This window comes from Aquarana catesbeiana, linkage group LG04 (genome assembly GCF_042186555.1).
Source record: "Aquarana catesbeiana isolate 2022-GZ linkage group LG04, ASM4218655v1, whole genome shotgun sequence".
NCBI lineage: Eukaryota > Metazoa > Chordata > Amphibia > Anura > Ranidae > Aquarana > Aquarana catesbeiana.
Window position 1 is genome coordinate 129,009,155 of NC_133327.1, and position 25,765 is coordinate 129,034,919.

Sequence of the window (25,765 nt, forward strand, 5' to 3'; positions counted from 1 at the left end):
CATTTTGATTTTAATTTTTTAAGGTTCTGCCTATAGTTCTACTTTAGCGTTTAAAAAAAAATCCTCTCTGTATACAGAGCCTTAGTATTTGTTAATATGCAATGTAATGTGTGTTATATGGTTTTTACACTGTACCGTAATCAGTAACTGTCCCATATCTGCCTGTAAATCATCTGCCTGTAAGATTAAAACAGGTGAAAAGCGAAAGTAAATATGAAAAATTCACACGCAATACCTCATGTTTAGCTGGCTAAAAAATAAGCATTTAAATTTTATTTTTTTAACCCTAAACAAAGAAAGTATAGTCAATGCTGTACATTCTCTTTGAAAATGAAGCTTTCACGATGCCCTCTAAACTCCCTTTCATTCCAGTCTGTGATCACTAAATACAGAAATATTAGCTATTGCTTTAACAAGTGTTTAGCAGAATTCTGCGGTCAAATAGATGCTCTTAGAAACAGTTATACTGAGCTCTGTAGTAAATGTTCACTAATAGGGTTTGCCTGCTAAATAAGATAATCTTTAAAACTGTACAGGGCATAGCATTTGTTTATATGCACTGTAATGTGTGTTATATGTTTTTTACACTGTTTTACAGTAATCAGTAACATTTGCATGCAGTACTTCAAATTTAGCTGGATAAAAAAGCATTTTATTACATTGTGCAGTGACACTAAGGATACAAAGTAGAGCATGAAGAAGCAATATAAAAGTACAAACAGTTGCAGAATATAAAACACCTAAGGAGAGGGAAATTAGCTGGTGGAAGGAGAGCATTCCCCTAAGGATTTTTCCAGTCTCATGGTGGCTTGACTGCCTGTCTTGAGTATAGATGGTTCTAACTGGGCTGCAGGAAGGCAATGATCCAATATGGGGGGCAAGTGATGTTATGTTTGGTCAACATCAACTGAGAAAGGCCAATCTGAGAAGTCACATTATTACCGCTAAAAGGTTTGTGCAAGTATATAGCAAATTGAACATTTTTAAAGAGTGTTGAGAAGCTTTCATGAAGACCCCTAAGCTCCCTTTAGTTCCAATTTGTGATTGCTGAATACTGAAATGCTAGCTGTAGCTTTACCAAGTGCTTAGCAGAATTCAACATTCAGATGCTTTTAGAGGCAGCTAGACTGAGCTTTGTACATGCTTTACAAATGTTTAGTAAATGCCTCCTAATGGGGTCTAAATACCTAAAATAGAATTTTTGACATACCAGTAAAATCCATCTTCTGGAGTACAGTACAAGACACAGGCTTCTTTAAATTCTTACATCTGCGTTATATGTAGCTGCATTAAGGTGATTGGACAGTGGAAAAAAGCTGCTTGGATATCCCCAATATATCCCCTTACTCTCCAAGCTAGCCTCAGTTTTGAGAACAGAAGGGGGGTTCTGTACTGCACTCCAGGAAGCAGATTTTACCGGTAAGTAAAACATTTTCCTGAGCATATAATACAGGATACAGGTTTCTTTAAATCCTTACAACTTGGATGTCCAAAAGTAGTCGTACCGAGGAGTGGTAAACACAGCAACACTTTTACAGCAGCTGTTTGAGGTTCCCTGGACCTGGTAAAAAAAAACCTGTCTATTTTGTTTTTGAATGTGGACGTCAGAAGATCCACATTCGGTGTCCGTCACATGTGGCAATGAGCTTGAAAGATCTCCATATGGAGGGTCTTTTCCCCCAGGATCCAGACACTGATGACTGAGAAAGTCCACCTGACAATTTTCCATGCCAGGTATGTGAAGGGTGGACAGTGCCAGAATGTAATGTTCTGCCCAAGAATGGATCACTTCTGCTTCCTTTTGAGAGACATAGCTCCTGGTGCCTCTTTGGTGATTGATGTAGGCTATGTCTGTGAAAAACTGGAGTCCAGCATTAAAGGGACAACTGAATCACCCTGAGTTCCTGAATGTTGATGGGAGTGTGAGCTTCCTCTCACCCCCATGTCCTCTGCACCAAGAGGGTGTCCATGACTGCACCCCAGCCTGACAGGCTTGCATCCATTGTGAGAACCTTCCATAATTAAAAAGGAAAGGGCTTCCTCACTAACTCCAGTGCTGAACTAGAAATCCACCACACCCAGCCCTGGGGGTCGGAAGCCATTAAATGGTCTAAGGACTGAATATGCTTGCACCACATTGCAATGTTGTGGATTAAAAATGAGCAAACAGTACAGCCTAGAAATTAAAAAAGGGGGTAATATCAGCACTTGATAAAAAAACAGCATGCAGCAGCTGAACACTATAACCCAGATATGAGGTATAAAATAAATGTGTAGAAAAAAGTGCAGCGCTAAAATAAAATATATGAAGAAAGTTGTTGAGCACAACTTGCAAAAAAGTGCAAATTCGTGACCATATAATGTGAACAGTGTTACCATAAATCACATATAAACAAGAAAATGCTAAATACTGCCAAACACTTGCATAAATCACATAAAATCGCATATGAAACAAGAAAAATGCTAAATAAATAAAAACTTGCATAAATCAAGCAAAACTGAAAAATACATACAAGGCCAAAAGATTATATATATATATATATATATATATATATATATATATATATATATATGGAAAGTGCTACAATAAAAGTGCAAAAAATATGGTGAAAAAAAAAAATTGTGAATATCTAAAAAAAAGTCTATAAAAGTGACTAAAAAATATTCATATGAATATGTGACTTGATGTGATTGCTTGACCTCATGATACCCGTCACCTCTAGTAAAAGGAAGGCTTACCGGACCGCCAGCAACCCCCCTTACTGAGGGAGGTCAAAGAGCGCAAATTGAAAAAATTGTGCAAATCTTGCAAAAAAGATATGATACTCCAAATAGCGTGATATTGTTTCATCAAGAGGATTTATTGGAGTAAATGATACAATGCTGTTTGGGAGCTTCCACAAGTCTCCAATTAGCTTAAAAACAGGTTTAAAACAAAGAGTTGCTAGCAAGTAAAAAAGTCCTGTATACAGACATTTAAAAAGCGATCGCTCATGCACAGAGCGTGTAGGCGTGACTACCCGACGATCCTTTCGTCAACAACTGACATCATCAGGGATACGCCCACATGCCAGCGCTGACGCTCTAAATAGGCTGCTGGCAGAGCAGAGAAGCGCTGCTATAGGTAAGGTTCAACCAGATGCAGACAAAGTCAGATCTCAATCCATCACAGCTGATAGCGTTATACTTAATGCAATCACGTTTAGAGAGACACAGACACATTGAAGCATGGTCCGTTCTGAAAACTATTCACACTGCCATCTTGTGGCCAAAAAGGACAACTACAATATTGCCATAACGCTATATTAAAGTCTTGTTTGGGAATTTTGTGAAAAAAAGAAGCTTGCTTCCATGCCTTACCTGTCGGAAAAACTTATTCGGAAAATCCAATTGGTCTCTGCCCATGAGATGTTACATTTCCCATTACTGCCTCGCCAGTGGGGTACGTATTTCTCTAGGACCCCAAAGGTAATTCCCCTGGGGTCTCGTCCGTGTTTCAAGTCATAATGCTTAGAAACATTATGCTTTTCAAAGCCTTTTTTAATGTTGGCTATGTGTTCGCCTAGACTGATATGCAGCATACGTATAGTACGGCCAAAACCATAGATTATGCTATATCTTATCCACCAAAGGGTTTTATATGTAGATAGAAAAACTACCAAAAAACCTTCTTATTTATTTTCGTGGATTCAGGGAATATTGTATGCTGTCTGTTTTTCTAGATTTTGCAATGATACTGACTGTATATTGTAAGGCTGGTAAGGCATGGAAGCAAGCTTCAGTTTTGCTTGATTTATGCAAGTTTTTATTTATTTAGCATTTTTCTTGTTTCATATGCGATTTTATATGTGATTTATGCAAGTTTTTGGCAGCATTTAGCATTTTTTTGTTTATATGTGATTTATGGTAACACTGTTCACATTATATGGTCACTAATTTGCACTTTTTTGTAAGTTGTGCTCAACAACTTTCTTTATATATTTTAGCGCTGCACTTTTTTCTACACAGTACAGCCTAGAAGGTAACAACCAAGACCCAAAAGCCTCATGCAGGCACAAACCAAGGGCCTCTTCTGAGCCCAAAGGCTCTGAGCATGAGAGCAAAGGGACGTACTTTGTGTAGCACCCTCTAGTGTAGGCAAATTTATGTTTTGATCATAGTTAACTTGTGAGTCTAAATTGGGTCAAGAGTGTACTGCAGGTCAGGCTGGGTGACTCAGACAGGCAGGTGTCTGGTGCTTCCCCCTGGTTCTAGAGGTTTGGAGAAATTTCTAGAAGTTAGGGGGCAGAAGCCAAGAGGGTTGATCTGCATACTTAGGGGAACTTGGCCAATCCCTAGGCAGTGGGCCTGGCAGGGTGGTTGAGCCAGCCCTTAAATATGGATGAGTCAGACTAGCAGGGAGTTGAAAGAGTGAAAGATGGAGTGCTGAGGAGACTGTTGATGGCCTTGGGAGGGAACCCCTGGTCTGGGGGAGGGGGGGGGGGGCTCTGCCTCAGGCTGGAGCTCGGGCTGGCTTGGGAGGAGGAATCTTACCTAAGAAGCAGCAAAGCAAGGAGGACAGTGTGAGTACATCAGCACACCTAGGGATTCACAGGGGGAGAGCCTGCCACATGTAGCAAGACTTTCAGGAAGACAGCATTGTGCTTAATCTTTCCTTTCCCTTGTCCTGGGAGATGTTTGGAGCAGCTGGGTGGGCTGGTGAAGAAGAAGCCAGGTGGGCTGGTTGTTCTTGCACTCAGTAAAGCTGGGATCAGTGTCTACAGTGGAGTTAGAGATACTCCGGTATGCAGCCTACAATAGGTTGTGTTACTTTTTAAGGGACTAAGAGTTCCTAGTCCTTAAGGGGCTTTTGCATTTTTTATTATCAGAGACTGTCAGTGTCCAGGAAGGAGGACAGTTCTGGACCGTGCACATAGGAAGGAAGTTGTCCCTCAAGCTGGGCATCCCATAATTCCTATTCCCTATCCAAGTTATTACCTCTAATAAACAACAAATACCAAGCTCAAAGACTGTTCCTTGTGTCTGGATGAATGTGGAAAAAACTTGTTGCCTGACTGTGCAGGAGTATGGAAACCAGTCATCTGCAAACCCTGCGGGAATAGTGCTACATTTGTCATGGGCAGAAAGACTATGGATAAGGAGGGCCCTGTCTAGTTGCACTGGATTCCATGGTACTTTCAGTGCATTTTAAAAAGTAGTGCATGCACTACTTTGGTGCCATATGGTGTGATTTTCGCCCATTCAAAACAAATGGGCTGAAATCGCACCGCACAGAACCGCATGTGAATCACACAGGAATGCACAGCAGGTTCCTGTATGATTAATGTGCGGGCATGGTGTGAACCAGCCCTAAATGCTGATCTTACAGCCTTAAGCCTCATACGCACGGTACGAAAATCAGAAGGGGATTGTCGTTTGACAGGCTGTTGTCTGAAGTTCTTTTTGTTAGTACGCTTCTTTTAACAACTGTTTCCAATTTTCGGCCAACAAATGTTGGATGACAGGCTAGTAATTTTTTGTCAAACGACAGCTCCACGTCAGATTTTCGGATGGTCAGTACACAAATCCGTCACACAAAAGTCAAAAGTACAAACACGCATGCTCGGAATCAATGCTCACCAAACACGAAATTAGCAGAAGGTGCCCAAAGGGTGGCGCTCAAGAGCTGAAATTCCTCGTAGTACGTCACTACGTTCGTGTTTGTGGCACGACAATTTGTGTAACGCTAGTATGCAAGACAAGGTCCTGGCACACGCCCTTTTGACAAAAATCAGACGCTCGATTGTCCAACACTCGTACTGTGTATACGAGGCTTTTGTGTTTGTTAATATGCATTATATTGTGTGTTGTATAGATTTTTACAATGTATATTTTAGATTACCGTATCCAGCAACTTTTCCTTGTCTTCCTGTAAGAACAAAAAGTTATATCAACATATTTGGTATATCAGTATTTCAGATATGAAAATGTCCTCACATTGCCAAGTAGTAAATTCCATTTAGCATACCATTTTGATTATTCTTAAATAAACGCCAGCTCACGGCCTATAGGTGCACTCTAACTGGAAGAGGAAAAAAAAAGAATTTACACACTTAAAATGATTTCAAGCATCACACCTTTTCATCTCAATAAATAACTAGTAGATAAAACCAGGGCTTTTTTTCTGGTGGAAAACCTTTGCCAGAGCACCCCTTCCTCTTATTCTGTATAGCCTGCCTGCTGCCTGTGGCCACGGAGGAATCAAACACGGGGCACCTCCACCAGAGCACTCCCCCTGTATCCTGTGTGTGTACTCCTCCTATGTAGCCTGCTGCTCCCTGCTGCCTATAAACACTGCCCTCAGCCCTGATGGAACGAATGGTCTGATTCATGGTTTCTGACAGCTGTGGACTGGGCTGGGGGGGTCTAATGGTTGTGGACTTGGCTGTGCTGTGTCTCTTTGCTGTGGACTTGGCTGTGCTGTTTCTCTTTACTGTGGACTGGGCTGTGCTGTGTCTCTTTGCTGTGGACTGGGCTGTGCTGTGTCTCTTTGCTGTGGACTGGGCTGTGCTGTGTCTCTTTGCTGTGGACTGGGCTGGGCGGTCTCTTTGCTGTGGACTAGGCTGGGCAGTCTCTTTGCTGTGGACTGGGCTGGGTGATCTCTTTGCTGTGGACTAGGCTGGGCAGTCGCTTTGTTATGGACTGGGCTGGGCAGTCACTTTGCTGTGGACTGGGCTTGGCAGTCTCTTTGCTGTGGCCTGGGCAGTCTCTTTGCTGTGGACTGGGCTGGGCGGTCTGTTTCCTGTGGACTGGGCGGTCTATTTGCTGTAGACTGGGCTGTGCTGTGTCTCTGTGCTGTGGCTGTGCTGTGTCTCTTTGCTCTCATGGGCTGGGTTGTCTCTTTGCTGTGGACTGGGCTGTGCTATCTCTCTTTGCTGTGGACTGGGCTGTGCTGTGTCTCTGGGCTGTGCTGTGTCTCTTTGCTGTGGACTGGGCTGTGCTGTGTCTCTTTGCTGTGGACTGGGCTGTGCTGTGTCTCTTTGCTGTGTACTGGGCTGGGAAGTCTCTTTGCTGTGGACTGGGCTGGGCAGTCTCTTTGCTGTGGACTGGGCAGTCTCCTTGCTGTGGACTGGACTGGGTGGTCCCTTTGCTGTGGACTGGGCTGGGCAGTCTCTTTGCTGTGGACTGGGCTGGGCAGTCTCTTTGCTATGGACTGGGCAGTCTCTCTGCTGTGGACTGGACTGGGTGGTCCCTTTGCTGTGGACTGGGCTGTGCAGTCTCTTTGCTGTGGACTGGGCTGGGCAGTCTCTTTGCTATGGACTGGGCAGTCTCTTTGCTGTGGACTGGACTGGGTGGTCCCTTTGCTGTGGACTGGGCTGGGCAGTCTCTTTGCTGTGGACTGGGCAGTCTCTTTGCTGTGCACTGTATGGTCTCTTTGCTGTGGACTGAGCTGGGCAGTCTCTTTGCTGTGAACTGGGATGGCCGGTCACTTTGCTGTGGACTGTGCTTGGCAGTCTCTATGCTGTGGATTGGGTGGTCTCTTTGCTGTGGACTGGGCTGGACGGTCTGTTTGCTCAGGACTGGCCTGGGCGGTCTGTTTGCTGTGGACTGGGCTGTGTCTCTTTGCTGTGGACTGGGCTGTGCTGTGTCTCTTTGCTGTGGACTGGACTGTGCTGTATCTCTGTGCTGTGTCTTTGCTCTCATGGGCTGGGTGGTCTCTTTGCTGTGGACAGGGCTGTGTCTCTGTGCTGTGCTGTGTCTCTTTGCTGTGGACTGGGCTGTCTCTTTGCTGTAGACTGGGCTGTGCTGTGTCTCTTTGCTGTGGACTTGGCTGTGCTGTGTCTCTTTGCTGTGTACTGGGCTGGGCAGTCTCTTTGCTGTGGACTGGGCTGGGCAGTCTCTTTGCTGTGGACTGGGCAGTCTCTTTGCTGTGGACTGGACTGGGTGGTCCCTTTGCTGTGGACTGGGCTGGGCAGTCTCTTTGCTGTGGACTGGGCTGGGCAGTCTCTTTGCTATGGACTGGGCAGTCTCTTTGCTGTGGACTGGCCTGGGTGGTCCCTTTGCTGTGGACTGGGCTGGGCAGTCTCTTTGCTGTGGACTGGGCAGTCTCTTTGCTGTGCACTGGATGGTCTCTTTGCTGTGGACTGAGCTGGGCAGTCTCTTTGCTGTGAACTGGGCTGGCTGGTCACTTTGCTGTGGACTGTGCTTGGCAGTCTCTATGCTGTGGATTGGGTGGTCTCTTTGCTGTGGACTGGGCTGGACGGTCTGTTTGCTCAGGACTGGGCTGTGTCTGTTTGCTGTGGACTGGGCTGTGCTGTGTCTCTTTGCTGTGGACTGGGCTGTGCTGTATCTCTGTGCTGTGCCTTTGCTCTCATGGGCTGGGTGGTCTCTTTGCTGTGGACAGGGCTGTGCTGTGTCTCTTTGCTGTGGACTGGGCTGTGCTGTGTCTCTTTGCTGTGGACTGGGCTGTGCTGTGTCTCTTTGCTGTGGACTGGGCTGTGCTGTGTCTCTTTGCTGTGGACTGGGCTGGGTGGTCTCTTTGATGGACTGGGCTTGGTAGTCTCATTGCTTTGGACTGGGCATTCTCTTTACTGTGGACTGGGCTGTGTCTCTTTGCTGTGGACTGGGCTGGGCTGTGTCTCTTTGCTGGACTGGACTGGGTGGTCTCTTTGCTGTGGACTGGGCAGGCTCTTTGCTGTGGACTAGGCTGAGCAGTCTCTTTGCTGTGGACTAGGCTGGGCAGTCGTTTTGTTATGGACTGGGCTGGGCAGTCACTTTGCTGTGGACTGGGCTTGGCGGTCTCTTTGCTGGACTGGGCAGTCTCTTTGCTGTGGACTGGGCTAGGCATTCTCTTTGCTGTGGACTGGGCTAGGCATTCTCTTTGCTGTGGACTGGGCTGGGCGGTCTCTTTGCTGAACTGGACTGGGTGGTCTCTTTGCTGTGGACTGGGCAGTCTCTTTGCTGTGGACTGGACTGGGTGGTCCCTTTGCTGTGGACTGGGCTGGGCAGTCTCTTTGCTGTGTACTGGGCTGGGCAGTCTCTTTGCTATGGACTGGGCAGTCTCTTTGCTGTGGACTGGCCTGGGCAGTCTCTTTGTTGTGCACTGGATGGTCTCTTTGCTGTGGACTGAGCTGGGCAGTCTCTTTGCTGTGAACTGGGTTGGCTGGTCACTTTGCTGTGGACTGTGCTTGGCAGACTCTATGCTGTGGATTGGGTGGTCTCTTTGCTGTGGACTGGGCTGGACGGTCTGTTTGCTCAGGACTGTGCTGTGTCTCTTTGCTGTGGACTGGGCTGTGCTGTGTCTCTTTGCTGTGGACTGGGCTGTGCTGTGTCTCTTTGCTGTGGACTGGGCTGGGTGGTCTCTTTGATGGACTGGGCTTGGTAGTCTCATTGCTTTGGACTGGGCATTGTCTCTTTGCTGTGGACTGGGCTGGGCTGTGTCTCTTTGCTGGACTGGACTGGGTGGTCTCTTTGCTGTGGACTGGGCAGGCTCTTTGCCGTGGACTAGGCTGAGCAGTCTCTTTGCTGTGGACTAGGCTGGGCAGTCGTTTTGTTATGGACTGGGCTGGGCAGTCACTTTGCTGTGGACTGGGCTTGGCGGTCTCTTTGCTGGACTGGGCAGTCTCTTTGCTGTGGACTGGGCTAGGCATTCTCTTTGCTGTGGACTGGGCTGGGCGGTCTCTTTGCTGAACTGGACTGGGTGGTCTCTTTGCTGTGGACTGGGCAGTCTCTTTGCTGTGGACTGGACTGGGTGGTCCCTTTGCTGTGGACTGGGCTGGGCAGTCTCTTTGCTGTGGACTGGGCTGGGCAGTCTCTTTGCTATGGACTGGGCAGTCTCTTTGCTGTGGACTGGCCTGGGCAGTCTCTTTGTTGTGCACTGGATGGTCTCTTTGCTGTGGACTGAGCTGGGCAGTCCCTTTGCTGTGAACTGGGCTGGCTGGTCACTTTGCTGTGGACTGTGCTTGGCAGTCTCTATGCTGTGGATTGGGTGGTCTCTTTGCTGTGGACTGGGCTGGACGGTCTGTTTGCTCAGGACTGGCCTGGGCGGTCTGTTTGCTGTGGACTGGGCTGTGTCTCTGCTGTGGACTGGGTTGTGCTGTGTCTCTTTGCTGTGGACTGGGCTGTGCTGTATCTCTGTGCTGTGCCTTTGCTCTCATGGGCTGGGTGGTCTCTTTGCTGTGGACAGGGCTGTGCTGTGTCTCTTTGCTGTGGACTGGGCTGTGCTGTGTCTCTTTGCTGTGGACTGGGCTGTGCTGTGTCTCTTTGCTGTGGACTGGGCTGGGTGGTCTCTTTGATGGACTGGGCTTGGTAGTCTCATTGCTTTGAGTCTCTTTGATGGACTGGGCATTCTCTTTACTGTGGACTGGGCTGTGTCTCTTTGCTGTGGACTGGGCTGGGCTGTGTCTCTTTGCTGGACTGGACTGGGTGGTCTCTTTGCTGTGGACTGGGCGGTCTCTTTGCCGTGAACTAGGCTGGGCAGTCTCTTTGCTGTGGACTAGGCTGGGCAGTCGTTTTGTTATGGACTGGGCTTGGCGGTCTCTTTGCTGTGGCCTGGGCAGTCTCTTTGCTGTGGACTGGGCTGGGCGGTCTGTTTCCTGTGGACTAGGCGGTCTGTGGACTGGGCTGTGCTGTGTCTCTGTGCTGTGGCTGTGCTGTGTCTCTTTGCTCTCATAGGCTGGGCGGTCTCTTTGCTGTGGGCTGGGCTGTGCCTCTTTGCTGTGGACTGGGCTGCGCTTTGTCTATTTGCTGTAGACTGGGCTGTGCTGGGTCTCTTTGCTGTAGACTGGGCTGTGCTGGGTCTCTTTGCTGTAGACTGGGCTGTGCTGGGTCTCTTTGCTGTGGACTGGGCTGTGCTGGGTCTCTTTGCTGGACTGGGCAGTCTCTTTGCTGTGGACTGGGCTGGGCATTCTCTTTGCTGTGGACTAGGCTGGGCGGTCTCTTTGCTATGGACTGGGCGGTCTCTTTGCTGTGGATTGGGTTGGGCGGTCTCTTTGCTGTGGACTGGCCTGGGCGGTCTGTTTTCTGTGGACTGGGCTGTGCTGTGTCTCTTTGCTGTGGACTGGGCTGTGCTGTGTCTCTTTGCTGTGGACTGGGCTGTGCTGTATCTCTGTGCTGTGGCTGTGCTGTGTCTTTGCTCTCATGGGCTGGGCGGTCTCTTTGCTGTGGACTGAGCTGTGCTGTGTATCTTTGCTGTCGACTGGGCTGTGCTGTGTCTCTTTGCTGTGGACTGGGCTGTGCTGTGTCTCTTTGCTATGGACTGGGCTGGGCGGTCTCTTTGCTGGACTGGGCTGGGCAGTCTCTTTGCTGTGGACTGGGCATTCTCTTTACTGTGGACTGGGCATTCTCTTTACTGTGGACTGGGCTGGGCAGTCTCTTTGCTATGGACTGGGCAGTCTCTTTGCTGTGGGCTGACCTGGGTGGTCCCTTTGCTGTGGACTGGGCTGGGCGGTCTCTTTGCTGGACTGGGCTGGGCAGTCTCTTTGCTGTGGACTGGGCATTCTCTTTACTGTGGACTGGGCATTCTCTTTACTGTGGACTGGGCTGGGTGGTCTCTTTGCTGGACTGGACTGGGTGGTCTCATTGCTGTGGACTGGGCTGGGCAGTCACTTTGCTGTGGACTGGGCTTGGTGGCCTCTTTGCTGTGGCCTGGGCAGTCTCTTTTGCTGTGAACTGGGCTGGGCGGTCTGTTTCCTGTGGACCAGGTGGTCTCTTTGCTGTAGACTGGGCTGTGCTGTGGCTCTTTGCGGTGGACTGGGCTGTGCTGCGGCTCTGTGCTGTGTTTCTTTGCTCTCATGGGCTGGGCGGTCTCTTTGCTGTGGGCTGGGCTGTGCCTCTTTGCTGTGGACTGGGCTGTGCTTTGTCTATTTGCTGTAGACTGGGCTGTGCTGGGTCTCTTTGCTGTAGACTGGGCTGTGCTGGGTCTCTTTGCTGTGGACTGGGCTGTGCTGGGTCTCTTTGCTGTGGACTGGACTGTGCTGGGTCTCTTTGCTGTGGACTGGACTGTGCTGTATCTGTGCTGTCTATTTGCTGTAGACTGGGCTGTGCTGGGTCTCTTTGCTGTGGACTGGGCTGGGCGGTCTATTTGCTGTGGACTGGCCTGGGTGGTCCCTTTGCTGTGGACTGGCCTGGGCAGTCTCTTTGCTGTGGACTGGGCAGTCTCTTTTCTGTGGACTGGGCTGGGTGGTCTCTTTACTGGACTGGGTGGTCTCTTTGCTGTGGACTGGGCTGGGCGGTCTCTTTGCCATGGACTGGGCTGGGTGGCCTCTTTGCCTTGGACTGGGCTGGGCGGTCTCTTTGCTGTGGACTAGGCTGGGCAGGATGGTCTCTTTGCTGTGGACTGGGCTGTGGCTGTCTCTTTGCTGGACTGGGCTGTCTCTTTCTAGGATTGAGCAGTCTCTTGCTGGACTGGACTGGGCGGTCTCTTTGCTGGACTGGACTGTCTCTTTAATGAACTGGGCTGGGCTGTCTCTTTTCTGTACTGGGCTGCCTCTGCTGTACTGGGCTGCGGCTGTCTCTTTGCTGGATTGGACTTGGCTGTCTCTTGACTGGGCTGCGGCTGTATAGCCCCCATAATATACTTGGTTCCCTGTTCTCTAAAGGGTGGTTCTAGGGGGGCAGTTCTAGGGGTGGTTCTTGGGCCGGTTGGGGGCATGACCTAGGAGGGGGGTGAGTTCCTGCACCTTTTCTCTGAGAAAAAAAGCCCTGGATAAAACACATCTTACATTTATAAAAGAAAGTTATAGTGAAAGTTATAGAGTCTACAAACTATGGTGCCAATCACTGAAAATTTATCACATCTGATCAGGCCTTCAGTACATCAGGCGTATCTCATTTCTTGAGACACTAACAAGTCAGGAAAGTACAAATACCCCCCAAATGACCCCTTTTTAGAAAGTAGACATCCCAAGGTATCGCCAGCGTATAACACGCACCCCAAGTTTAGGAGGGAATTTTAAGGAAAAAAACTTTTAGGTGTGAAGTTTAAGGAAAAAAAAATTACTTTAAATGCCCATCAATGCAGCCTTGTCAGTGTCCTGTCAGTGTCCATCATTGCAGCCTTGTCAGTGTTCTGTCAGTGTCCATCATTGCAGCCTTGTCAGTGTCCTGTCAGTGTCTATCATTGCATCCTTGTCAGTGTCAATTGCAGCCTTGGCCCTGTGCATTTGCAGACAGTCTGTACTGTCAGTACCTTGCCATTTAAAAATGGCACTGCCGAGATACAGAGAGGGATGTTCTGTATAACTCGGCGGCGCTCGGCCTCTCTCAGCGGCTTTTGGCGGCTCACGCGGGACTGCGAGAGTGGCCGAAAGCCGCCGAGAACAGCCGAGAGCGGGCGAAAGCCGCCGAGAACAGCCGAGAGTGGCCGAAATCGGCTGAAAGCCATCAAGAATGGCCAAGAGCGGCCGAAAGCCGCCGAGAATGGCCGAGAGGCTCACAATCGGCGGGGGATCGGCGTATAACACACACCCATGATTTTCCCCTGATTTTAAGGGGAAAAAAGTGCGTGTTATACGCCGATAAATACGGTATGTTTCAGAAAATATATGTCGATTTTCCAAGCTAAAGTTTTCTCAAGAGTGGTTAGATATTTGGACACCTTTTTTTATGTAAGTTTTTGAATTTCAAAATTTTTATTCTTTTTATTTTTTTTACAAATAACCACTTCTGGTGTCTGGTGAATGTACACAGCGGAGGTTGTTTTGCTTTCAGACTATCTCTTTTATTGAAAGTTTTTACTGAGCCTTATGGAACAAGTAGAGAAGAGGATGGAATGTGTGTTATTTGAGCTCATGTTACTGAGTTCTGTAATAAATAGGATGTTTGTCAGCAAGGTAGAATTAGTCCAAAGCACTTGGCTGGAACAGGCAAAAATGAAACATTCATATGCAATTTTATATGTTTACCTAACCAAAAAAAAAATAAATATGTATATATATATATATATATATATACATATACATACATATACACAGATATATATATACATATACACAGGGCTTTTTTTCTCAAACAATAGGTGCTGGAACTTAACCACGGCCCCACAAAACCCCTCCCCCTACACACACCCTCCAAATCACATCAAATAGTGGGTGTGTTCGGTCAAATTTCACAAAAACAGTAGGAGGGTCTTAAAGGGCCATTAACCACTTGACAACTGGGCACTTAAACCCCCCTCCTGCCCAGACCAATTTTCAGCTTTCAGCGCTCTCACACTTTGAATGACAATTACTCAGTCATGTAATACTGTACCCAAATGAATTTTGTGTTCTTTTTTTTCATACAAATAGAGCTTTCTTTTGGTGGTATTTGATCACCTCTGGGTTTTTTATTTTTTGCGCTATAAATGAAAAAAAGACCGAAAATTTTGAAAAAAATAGCATTTTTCTTAGTTCCTGTGATAAAATTTAGCAAATTATTAATTTTTTTTCATAAATTTTGGCCACAATTTATCCTGCTACATCTCTAAAAATAGCCCAAATTAGTGGATATTATTTGGCCTTTGTGAAAGTTAGAGAGTCTACAAGCTATGGTGCAAATCATAAAAAATTGATCACACCTGATGTACTGGTGGCTTATCTCATTTCTTGCGACCCGAACAAGCCAGGAAAGTACAAATACCCCCCAAATGACCCCTTTTTTGAAAGTAGACATTCCAGGGTATTTAGTAAGATGCATGGTGAGCTTTTTGATGTTGTCATTTTTTCCCACAATTCTTTGCAAAATGAAGATTTTTTTTTTTCCCACAAAATTGTCATTGTAATAGGTTATTTCTTTCACATGGCATGTATATACCACAAATAACACCCCAAAATGCATTCTGCTACTCCTTCTGAGTATTACGATACCACATGTGTGGGACTTTTTCACAGCCTAGCCACATAGAGAGGCCCAACATGCAGGGAGCACCATCACGTGTTCTAGGAGCATAAATTACACATCTAACTTGTTGACTACCTATTACACCTTTGAAGGCCCTAGAGCACCAGGACAATGACACGTGACACTGACGTGGCACTGATGACAGATGGCACTGATACGTGGCACTGATGACACTGATTACAGATGGCACTGATACGTGGCACTGATGACACTGATGTGACACTGATGACAGATGGCACTAATACGTGCCACTGATGACAGATGTCACTAATACGTGGCACTGACAGATGGCACTAATACATGGCACTGATGACACATGGAACTAATATGTGGCACTGATGACACGTGACACTGATGACAGATGGTACTAATACGTGGCACTGATGACAGATGGCACTAATACGTGGCACTGATGACAGATGGCACTAATACATGGCACTGATGACATGTGACACTGATGACAGATGGCACTGATACATGACACGTGACACTGACAGGTGGCACTGATGACAGATGGCACTAATATGTGGCACTGATGACAGATGGCACTGATGACAGGTGGCACTTATACATGGCACTGGGGACAGATGGCAGTGGGGACAGATGGCAGGGACATGACAGTTGGGACAGATGGAAGAGACATGACAGTGGGGACAGATGGCAGGGACTGATGGCAGTTGGGACACTTTTTTTGTTTTCTTTTTGTTTTGTTTTTTACACTTACCGCTGCAGCGGTTCGCTCTCCCTCCTCACACGCTGTCTCTGTGTGAGGAGGGAGAGCCGGCGATGAGAGATGTTTACATATGAATTCAACTCTCATTGGCACCGCAGATCGTGCTGAAAACGGCCGCTATGATTGGCCGTTTTCAGCGATCTGTGACTGGCTGTGTCCAAGGGACAGGGCCAGCACAGAACTTCCCCGATGTGCGCCCGCGGGAGCACGCATCGCGGAAGTAAACAGGAGGATGTCCAGGGACGGCCTCCTGGCAATTAGCGTCCGCGCTGCAGCCGTCTTTTGGCTATAGCGTGGGCGCGAAGAGGTTAAATACCAGGACTGCATTACACACAGAGTGCAGAGCTGTCACTTGTAAACACAGAAACCAGACTTCTGTGTTTACAAGTGACTGTGGTCAGCAGGCACAAAAGGGTCCACCAAGTTCCCCCTGAAAAAAAGCCCTGTATATATATATATAGTATATAAATTTTGCTCAAAAGTTTGCATATCCTTGGAGGATTGGTAATATACAGTATGTACCGTTTTTAAGGAAAACATGAGTGAGCAAGCAAAATACATTTCTTTTATTTCTTAGGGGATTCATATTCAACTGTAGGTCATAACAGAATGGCACAATCATAAAACAAAACATGGCAACAAGTAAACAAATGAAATGACCCCTGTTCAAAAATCTGCATGCCCTTAGTTCTTAATACTGTGCATTGCCCCCTTCAGCATCAATGACAGCGTGCAGTCTTTTGTAATAGTTGTCTATGAAGCCACAAATTCTTTCAGGTGGTATAGCTGCCCATTCGTCCTGGCAAAATGCCTCCAGGTCATGTAATGTCTTTGGTCAGCTTTCATGAACTGCACATTTGAGATCTCCCCAGCGTGGCTCGATGATATTAAGGTCAGGAGACAGTGATGGCCACTACAGGACCTTCACCTTTTTCTGCTGTAACCACTGGAGGGTCAACTTGGCCTTGTGCTTAGGGTCATTGTCATGTTGGAATGTTCAAGAGCGCCCCATGCACAGCTTTCATGCAGAAGAATACAAATTGTCTGACAGAATTTTCTAATAACATGCTTCACTTAGGGGTGTACTCACGTTTGTTAATGAGGAATAAACTGCAACGCTAAATTAATATACGTGCAAATATGCAAACGAATAAAGTGACAGTGCAACACTATAATAATGGCCAATGACTGGCACCTGTAACATGTATAAAATAATGGTGACAAAAAAATTATACACAGCAATAATAAATCACAATGTTCATCAGACTGAATCTCAAAAAGACACAAGTGAGTCCAAACGTATGACAGTGACTTCAAGTGAAGAATAGTTCAAAAATGGTGGAAAATAGATATTCTGCCTTTATGGAAAAGAGCCACCATGGAAAGAATTTGCTATGCCTCTTGAAAAGGGAAACCACCATAGAAAGAATTCACCATACAATGTGCAGCCACCACCAGACAGGATGATTGGGTACTCTTACCAAATAATGTGGACCCTCTGCCAGCAGCAAGAAGCCAGACAATCGAAAACACTGAAGAGACTTGGACTTAACAGGAACCAGCATACAGGATGCACAGCAACACAGGTCCAGCGTCCAGAAAGTCTTATGCCCTGTACACGCGGTCGGACTTTCCGACGGAAAATGTGCGATCGGAGCTTGTTGTCGTAAATTCCGACCGTGTGTGTGCTCCATCGGACATTTTCCATCGAATTTTCCGACACACAAAGTTTGAGAGCTTGCTATAAAATTTTCCGACAACAAAATCCGTTGTCGGAAATTCCGATCGTGTGTACACAAATCCGACACACAAGTGCCACGCATGCTCAGAATAAATTAAGAGACGAAAGCTATTGGCTACTGCCCCGTTTATAGTCCCGACATACGTGTTATACGTCACCGCGTTCAGAACGATCTGATTTTTTGACAAAATCCATGGATTTTGTTGTCGGAATGTCCGATCAATGTCCAACCGTGTGTACAGGGCATTAGGCTCCCCACATCAGAAGGAGGATAATACAAGGAAGAAATCGCCATATAGCGTAAAATCCTTAACTAAGGTTTATGGTTAAGGAATAAAGTAATGCCCTTACATTAATGTAGACAAATACAGGCACTGTATATATTGTGATCACAAGGAATGGAGTAGAACGCAGTATCATGGAGCCAGCACAGTATGTCCCAACACGTTTCATCCACTAAGACCTCATCTGGTTTATAGCCTGGCCCCCCATGAAGTGCGCCAATATATAGTAAAAGTCATAATCAATTTACCAATTGTGTCGGCGTGACCGCACATCAGCCAGACTGGAAATAAATCCAATGTGGCGATTTCTTCCTTCTATGATCCTCCTTCTAATATAGGGAGCCTAGGACTTTCTGGACGCTGGACCTGTGTTGCTGTGCATCCTGTATGCTGGTTCCTGTGAAGTCCAAGTCTCTTCAGTGTTTTCGCTTGTCTGGCTCCTTGCTGCTTGCAGAGGGCCCACATTATTTGGTAAGAGTGACCGATCATCCTGTCTGGAGGTGGCTGCACATTGGATGGTGAATTCTTTCCATGGTGGTTTCCCTTTCCAAGAGGCATAGCGAATTCTCTCTTTTCAATAAAGGCAGAATATCTATTTTCCACCGTTCATGAACTATTCTTCACTTAAAGTCACTTTCATACGTTTGGACTCGTGTCTTTTTTAGATTCAATCTGATGGACATTGTAATGTATTATTGCTTTGTATAATTTTTTTTTATGTCAACATTATTTTAGACATGTTACAGGTGCCAGTCATTGGCCATTATTATAGTGTTACACTGTCACTTTATTTGTTTGCATATTTGCACGTACATTCATTTAGCGCTGCACTTTATTCCTCATTCACATTGCACAATTTGTCTAATTGTAGTGCTAGCAGGTTGCCAATTTGCATTGGTGGCGCAGTAGTTTTTATAATTTATATACTCAGTTTTGTTGCCAGCGGTTTAGACATTAATGGCTGTGTGTTGAGTTATTTTGAGGTGACCACAAATTTACACTCTGTTATACAAGCTGTACACTCACTACTTTACATTGTAGCAAAGTGTCATTTCTTCAGTGTTGTCACATGAAAAGATGTAATAAAATATTTACTAAAATGTGAGCTGTGTCTTTTGTGAGATACTGTGTGTGTGAATATATAATATGAAGGCCAGTATGGTGGCCTGAATTTATGGGAGGAGTCCGGGGGGTATTTAAGCAGCCCACTCGCCCGTGCTCTTTGTCGGTTCAGTGCGCGATACTACACGTCACTGGGCTGACTCTTCCCAGCTCACCTCATGTTTGTGAGTCTGTGCATTCGATCGCAAGTGCATTGCGGCTTCTCCGCTCGCTGTCTTCGTCGGCAGTTCCCGCTCACTGTCGCAGGTAGTATTCAAACCTTTTCGTATCATGTGCAATCTTGCGATTCGTTATGCATCCCTGCATCCCTTTTCATAAAAAAACTGCCTCCGAGTTGTTGTCGCTCATGTCCCGACATCATTCAGCACAGGCATAGTACATTCATACGTTCCTTCTGCCAAACATACGTTTCATTTGTAAATCCAAGCCTCCAAGCCGCTATCGGTCGTTGTCCGATATCACTCGCCATAGGCTTCACTGGTTATAAGATTCACTGTCCATGGGGTTGCCGCTTCATCCATTTAGAGATGTTTGTACGGGTTCTGTGGCTGATTGAGGTGGTAATTAGACCCACCTGGTGCCCTGTCTGCACTTGATTAGCCTGGGGGGCTGGGTGGTTGGTAGGTGTTCGGTTTCAGAGCAAGGGGTGGCATACACTCTACAACCAATTCGTATCAGATTCAGTTGATACTCCTTACTACCGATTCGTATCGGATTTATTTTATACATTTTACAACCGATTCGTATCAGAGTCATTTCTCTTTACAACCAATTTGTATCAGATGCATTACATACTTTCTACTGTTGCCATTCATTGTTTACCCCATGCCGTGTGTTTTAGTTCCCGCAGTGGAACTTACGAATTGTTTGTACATGGTTCTTCTCTCATATATATCCCAAACCAAAGTTATTTCCTGTGCGTCATGCACGGCGCCACACCACACTCTTCGGATGTGTTGCACACCCGCTCCAGTCCGATGCGAACCCAGTCGCACGGTCAGTGTCACAGGTAGGATTCGTTACCTTGTTTGTCATGTCAAAATTCATGGCCACTCGCGGTGTCGCCCGTACCATGTGTTCGGTTCCCGCAGTGGAACTTATGAATTATTCGTACGCACTTCTCGCGTTCTATTTTCTACACCAAACCTTGTTCTTTTGCCTCATGCATGGCATCACGCCACACCTTCCCAATATGTTGCACTCCAGCCACAGTCCGCTGCAAACTCACTCGCATGGCCTACTGTCGCAAGTAAGATTTGTTACCACATTCTTTATGGCCTATCAATTCGTTACCATTTGTTGTCTCCCATATCGTTCGTTAGTTCCCCCTACGGAACCTACGAATCAAACATTGTCCTTATACTGCTTGCTTAAGGGTAAACCTTTACCACCATGTAACCTCGACCCAGCAACCTGACACCTGTTGAGACCCTTGTAACCATGCAAAATCATCTCAGCAGCCTGACACTCTTGTTGATATGCTTGCAAAACGCAATATCGTCTCAGCAACCTCTCACTCATCAAAAAACCTTTGCCACCACGCAATCTCGGTCTAGCAACTGGACACCTGTTGAGACCCTTGCAAAACGCAACATCGTCTCAGCAACTTCTCACTTGTCAAAAAATAAATAAAATAAAAAATAATAATAAAAAAATAAATAAAAATAAAGATAACATTTTTAAAAAAACCTTTGCCACCACGCAATCTCGACCTAGCAACCGGACACCTGTTGAGACCCTTGCAAGCATGCAAATATATATATTAATACAAATAAAAAAAAATAAAAATAAAGAAATAAAGAAATAATTTAAAAAAATAAAGAAATAATAAATAAAACCCCCTTTGTCACCACGTAATCTCGGCCCAGCAACCTGAGACCTGTTGAGACCTTTGCAACCACGCAAAATTGTCTCAGCAGCCTGACACCCTTGTTGAGACCCTTGCAAACGCAATACCATCTCAGCAGCCTAACATTCCTCGAGACCCTTGCAACCATGCAATACCGTCTCGAGCAACCTCCCACTCATCAAGACCTTTGTGACCACGCAGTCTCGCCCCAGGAACCTTACATTCATTGAGACCCTTGCAGCCAGACAAATCATTTTAGCAGCCTGAAACTCTTGTTGAGACCCTTGCAAACGCAGTATCGTCTCAGCAGCCTCACACTCATCGAGACTCTTGCAAACGCAATATTGTCTCTGCAAACCCGACACCCACTGAGACCCTTGCAGTCATGCAATATTGTCTCAGCAGCCTGACACTCATTTGAGACCCTTGCAAAACGCAATATCGTCTCAACAACCTCACACTCGTCTAAGACCTTTGCGACCACACAATCTCGTCTCAGCAACCTGACACCTGTTCAGACCCTTGCAGCCATACAAAATCGTCTCAGCAGCCTGACACCCATTTGAGGCCCTTGCAAAACGCAGTATCGTCTCAGCAACTCCAAACTCGTCAAGACCCTTGCAAACACGCAATATCATCATTTAAAAAAAGAAAAAAAAAATTAAAGAAAAATAAATAAATAAAAAACCTCATGCGTATCGAGACCCTTGCAATCACGCAATATCATCTCAGCAGCCTGACATTAACTGAGACCCTTGCAGCCACGCAATACCGTCTCAGCAACCTGACACTCACTGAGACCTTTACAACCACGCAATATCGTCTCACACAACCTCATACTTTTGGAGACCCTTGCAACCACGCAATACTGTCTCAGCAACCTGACTGAGACCCTTGCGACCACGCAATATCGTCTCAGCAAACCGGACTGAGACCCTTGCAACCACGCAATGCCGTCTCAAAAACAAACCTTCATACTCATCCAGACCCCTGCAACCATGTAATATCGTCTCAGCAACCTGACACTCACTGACACCCTTGGAAACACGCAATATTGTCTCCAGCAGTATAAAACACTTTGCGGCACACATCTATGTGCAAACCCACATACAAACTAACTTGCAAACACACCTCAGTGGCAAACAATCAGCCGCATAAACACGCAGCGGCACCTAGTTGGCCATTCATCTCCAGTGGCACGCGGGCCACTCATCTTTTCTCTGTCTTTCTCCCTGAGGTTAGTTCAGGTTTCCATCCAGCACCAGGTTGGACTTTATCTCCATAGGTAAAAAAATTGGAGGAGAAGAACATACAGTTTGCATCTTCACCAGGGTCAGTCGCATGACGGGGTGAGCCAGTTCATTTCAGGCAAAGTCACACCAGGCCCGCCGTCAGACAGTTATCCACCACCTCGATGACTTCCTGCTCATTGAACAACCAGGCACACCACCGGCAGATATAGACAGGTTGAGAATAGTGTTCAGCTCAATGTGCCCATAGCTGAGCATAAAGTGGAAGGCCCGGCACACTCTATCACCTTCCTAAGTGTCATTCCGGACACGCGCTCCATACACGCTAGCGTGCCTCCCGACAAACCAGCCCATACCAGGACAGTTATCCATTACTTCCCCCGGTCACCAAGGTGCACCATAAGGCAGTTGCAATCCTTACTAAGGATGCTGAACTTCACGATGAGGATTGTTCCTCAAGGACGGTCCTTTATATCACAGCTTTTCGTTTTTCTCACACCAATGCAAAATCCAGACTAAGTTCTCAAGCTAGACCAAGCAGCAGTAGCAGACTTAGCTATGTGGGACAAGTTCCTCACCAGCTGAAAGGAACGGCATTTCAATGTCCATCCCGGCAGTGTCAGCTGAGCCACCGCGGGTGGTCACCGATGCCGCAGCCTCCACGGGCTTCGCGGCCATTTCTGGCTGCCACTGGTTCGCCGAACCTTAGCCCCCAGAAACTCTCTTAAATTTCTATAAAGAGAAGTAAGCTGCGCGTCAAACAACAAATGACAAAAATATGCGAATGAAGGGATCCGTGATGGGTCCATACATAAATCAAAAAACAAATAACATTGGTGCCAATGAGAGTGACAGAGTAACTAAAGAACATTGACCAGCGAATCATTAAAAAATAAATAGATACAAAATAAAATAAAGTCTGCGAGTGTGAATTCAGTGATTGTTCAGTAAAGGGGAAATAAGGCTTCTTAGGCACGCAGATAACACCCTGTGATGTGATCCACCACCGTATAAATTGCACGCTTACCAGAGGGCAAGCTTGTGTAAGCTTGTAAAGCAGCCTGATGTCCAATCTGTAGTACCGTCACAGCATGGCTTCACAGTGTAGAACCAGAGACAAACAGGATGACTCCATCCAGTAGGCATGTGGGGCAGTCTGTCAGTAGTACACTGATAAGGTTATCCCTCTCCTCCTGTCTTTATGTCCATCTGATTGGTGTAGTCCCTCTTTTTTCCAGTCTGAATGTTACTGTGTGTAGGTGATTACAGGAGGCAGAAACTCATGATCTCCAAATTATAAGAGATCATGAAAAGCGTAGAACACATAGGGCTCCATTCTGATAACAAATTCCTTTAGGAATTACATTTCTGCTTTCACCCAGTGTTCATCACTCTTCCAAGCTGTATCCCATCGTGGCAGCTGCCCAGGTCTGGGGCCACATTTGAACAAGACAGACAGTGCTCTTCACCACGGAAAATTAGGCCACGGCTGACATCATCATTAAAAGTAGATCCAAGTCACTCCCCATCATGTCCTTCCTGCGCAGGCTCGCGCAGCTGTCACTCTGTCACCAGTTTAATATCTTTCAACCCTACTTTTCCAGCAGGAGCCTGGAGCTGACCCAACAACTACTCCTTTCCCACCCTGGTTGTTGCTGATGGACGGAAGTCGCATCTTGCCAACCCAACCCCAGCTCATTAACCACTCTTTGGCATGCAACACACTGAAGGCCTATTGCACTGCTTGGAATACTTACCGCAAGTTTTTGGCCTCTTGCGCTGGAGCAGCGATAGACATGTCCTAGCCTTTATATCGTATTGCCATACGTAGTGGCCCTTTCTCACAATACTATCAGGCTATACCTAGCCGGCGACCAGCATTTCCTATCCTTACAGGACACCAGTAAACCGTCAGTATTCTCGGCCCATGCAGTCAAGTCCCTCCTACAGGGCATACTGAAGCACCAACCTGTAGTCAGTGGCAAACGCCTACCTATCACGAGTGCCCTCTTCAGAGACATGTCTGAAATCCTTACTCGTTCTCCATTTGGGGCTTTAATCAGCCTAGTCGTCCAAGCGGCCATCTACCAGGCCTTCTACGGTATCCTACGACCTAGTTAATTTACCATCAGTGGCTCCGGCAGTCAGACACTGCTTCGACGTCACGTGACTTGCTTTTGAACCATTACACCCTTCATCTCACAGTCTGCAAAATGCAAAGAACCGGGTTGACATCAACCTGTTTTAGACTAACAACGCCTGGTGCCCAGTGACAGTGCTCAACCAACTACTGTCCCATCTACCCAGCAATCTGATGGTAGCTGGTTGCTACCCTTTCTAACCAGCCCCCTGAGTGGCAGCCAGTTTATTAAGCATGTCAGGATCCCCCTAAGCAACTTGGGCTTCAACCCCAGTCAATTCTCTCGACATTTCCTTCCGGATTGCAGCAGCCTCAGCTGCCTCCGAGTGTACCAGACCATGTAATCAAGAAACTAGACCGATGGAAGTCCGCTTGTTTTGCCACATACATCCCAAATGGCACAAGCCTTCACCACGCTGGTTCAATAACCACAAGAATAAATAAAGAGTTATTCCCCTATCTGAGTCTTTTGGCCCCTTTTCTTGGCATACCGACCAGACCACCAAGGCACACTTCAGGTCTATTTATGTTGTAAGTAAGAATGCTGGGTGCGGAAGAAAGAATAAATACAAATGAAGACTCCCTACAAACAATTATGAAGTCTGAGAAAAAAAACACACAGCAATTATCTCTATATGATTCTCGTTTGGAGGGCTTGGAGAATCATCTCCGAAGAAATAATATTCGGGTGGTAGGTCTACCCGAATGGGCGGAAGGCAATAAGCCAGCTGAATTTATAGAAAGATGGCTTAAGGATACAATGGGAGGAGCGTGACCAAGATGGCAACCTGAGAGGACGCAGAAACCAGAGCTCTGATGGATACACTATACTTATCCTGGTGGATTTTTTGCCTTAAAAATACCCAGTTCTGTTCCGGATGTCATACAGGACAAGGCACGGGAAAAAAGCTCTGTTTCCCACAGACTGTGGAGAATATAACCCCGAAAGAGACTCCCCACGTGGTGAGCCGGTCTGGGAGTATGCGCAGCATGGCGTCACAGACCGAGATGGAGGAACAGACGGCGGAGAATCGGCTCGGCTTCCAGAAGGTGATGGCGGTGATTGCCTCCTGCAGGACATTGACAAGCTCCGCTCGTGGGTATTGGAGACGGAGCAGAGAGTCGGTCAGACTGAGGATATTGTGGGAGAGCAGGCAGTGTCCATCCGTACCCTCCAAACCAAAGTCCGAGCTGAGAACAGGAATAGGAGGAATAACCTCCGGATAGTGGGTATGCCGGAGGGAGTGGAGGGGAAGAATCCAACGGTGTTCCTGGAGGAGCTCCTACGAGCCATGCCACTGGCTGCTCAGTTCTCCCCCTACTTCACTGTGGAGCACCCTCACAGGATCCCCCCGGTCCCCGGACCACCTGGCTCTAACCCCCGCACCCTGATATTTCGAATGCTAAACTTCAGGGACCGGGATGAAATACTCAGAGCAGCTCGAAGAGCGGGTGAGTTGAAATATCAAAATGTGAAACTGCTATTTTTTCCGGACTACTCCCTTGAGACCCAAAAATTGCGAAGGTCCTTTGATCAGGTGAAAGTGGGGCTTCGGGCAAGAAATATCAAATACAGCGTCCTCTTCCCTGCTAAGTTGAGAGTACAGGATGGAGAATCGGTCAAATTTTTTACTTCATCTCGAGATGCCGCTACGTGGCTGGAGTCCCTGCCTCCCCTCCGTTAAGTGGAAAGATCACACTGCCTTCAACATTCTTTTAGGAACCTCCTTGTTCCATGTGCTTTTCTATATTTTTGTGATGCCTGCATTGAGACTCAATGTACACGG

General features: G+C 46.8%; 1 protein-coding gene across 50 annotated transcripts in view; it reads right to left on the reverse strand.

The window, feature by feature from the left end:
- LOC141139460 (apolipoprotein L6-like) overlaps positions 1 to 25,765 on the reverse strand; it is a 149,272-nt gene that overhangs the window by 52,705 nt on the left and 70,802 nt on the right. For 27 of the 50 annotated variants that reach the window (XM_073625592.1, XM_073625578.1, XM_073625564.1 and 24 more), the window contains exons 3-4: positions 5,882 to 5,908; positions 136 to 177 (exon numbers count right to left, since the gene is read on the reverse strand). In XM_073625592.1, coding sequence (XP_073481693.1) covers positions 136 to 177; positions 5,882 to 5,908 — 69 coding nt within the window. Of the gene's footprint in view, positions 1 to 135; positions 178 to 5,881; positions 5,909 to 6,007; positions 6,062 to 25,765 lie in introns of all 50 variants that reach the window. The other 23 variants (XM_073625609.1, XM_073625604.1, XM_073625608.1 and 20 more) reach the window with 3 other exon arrangements.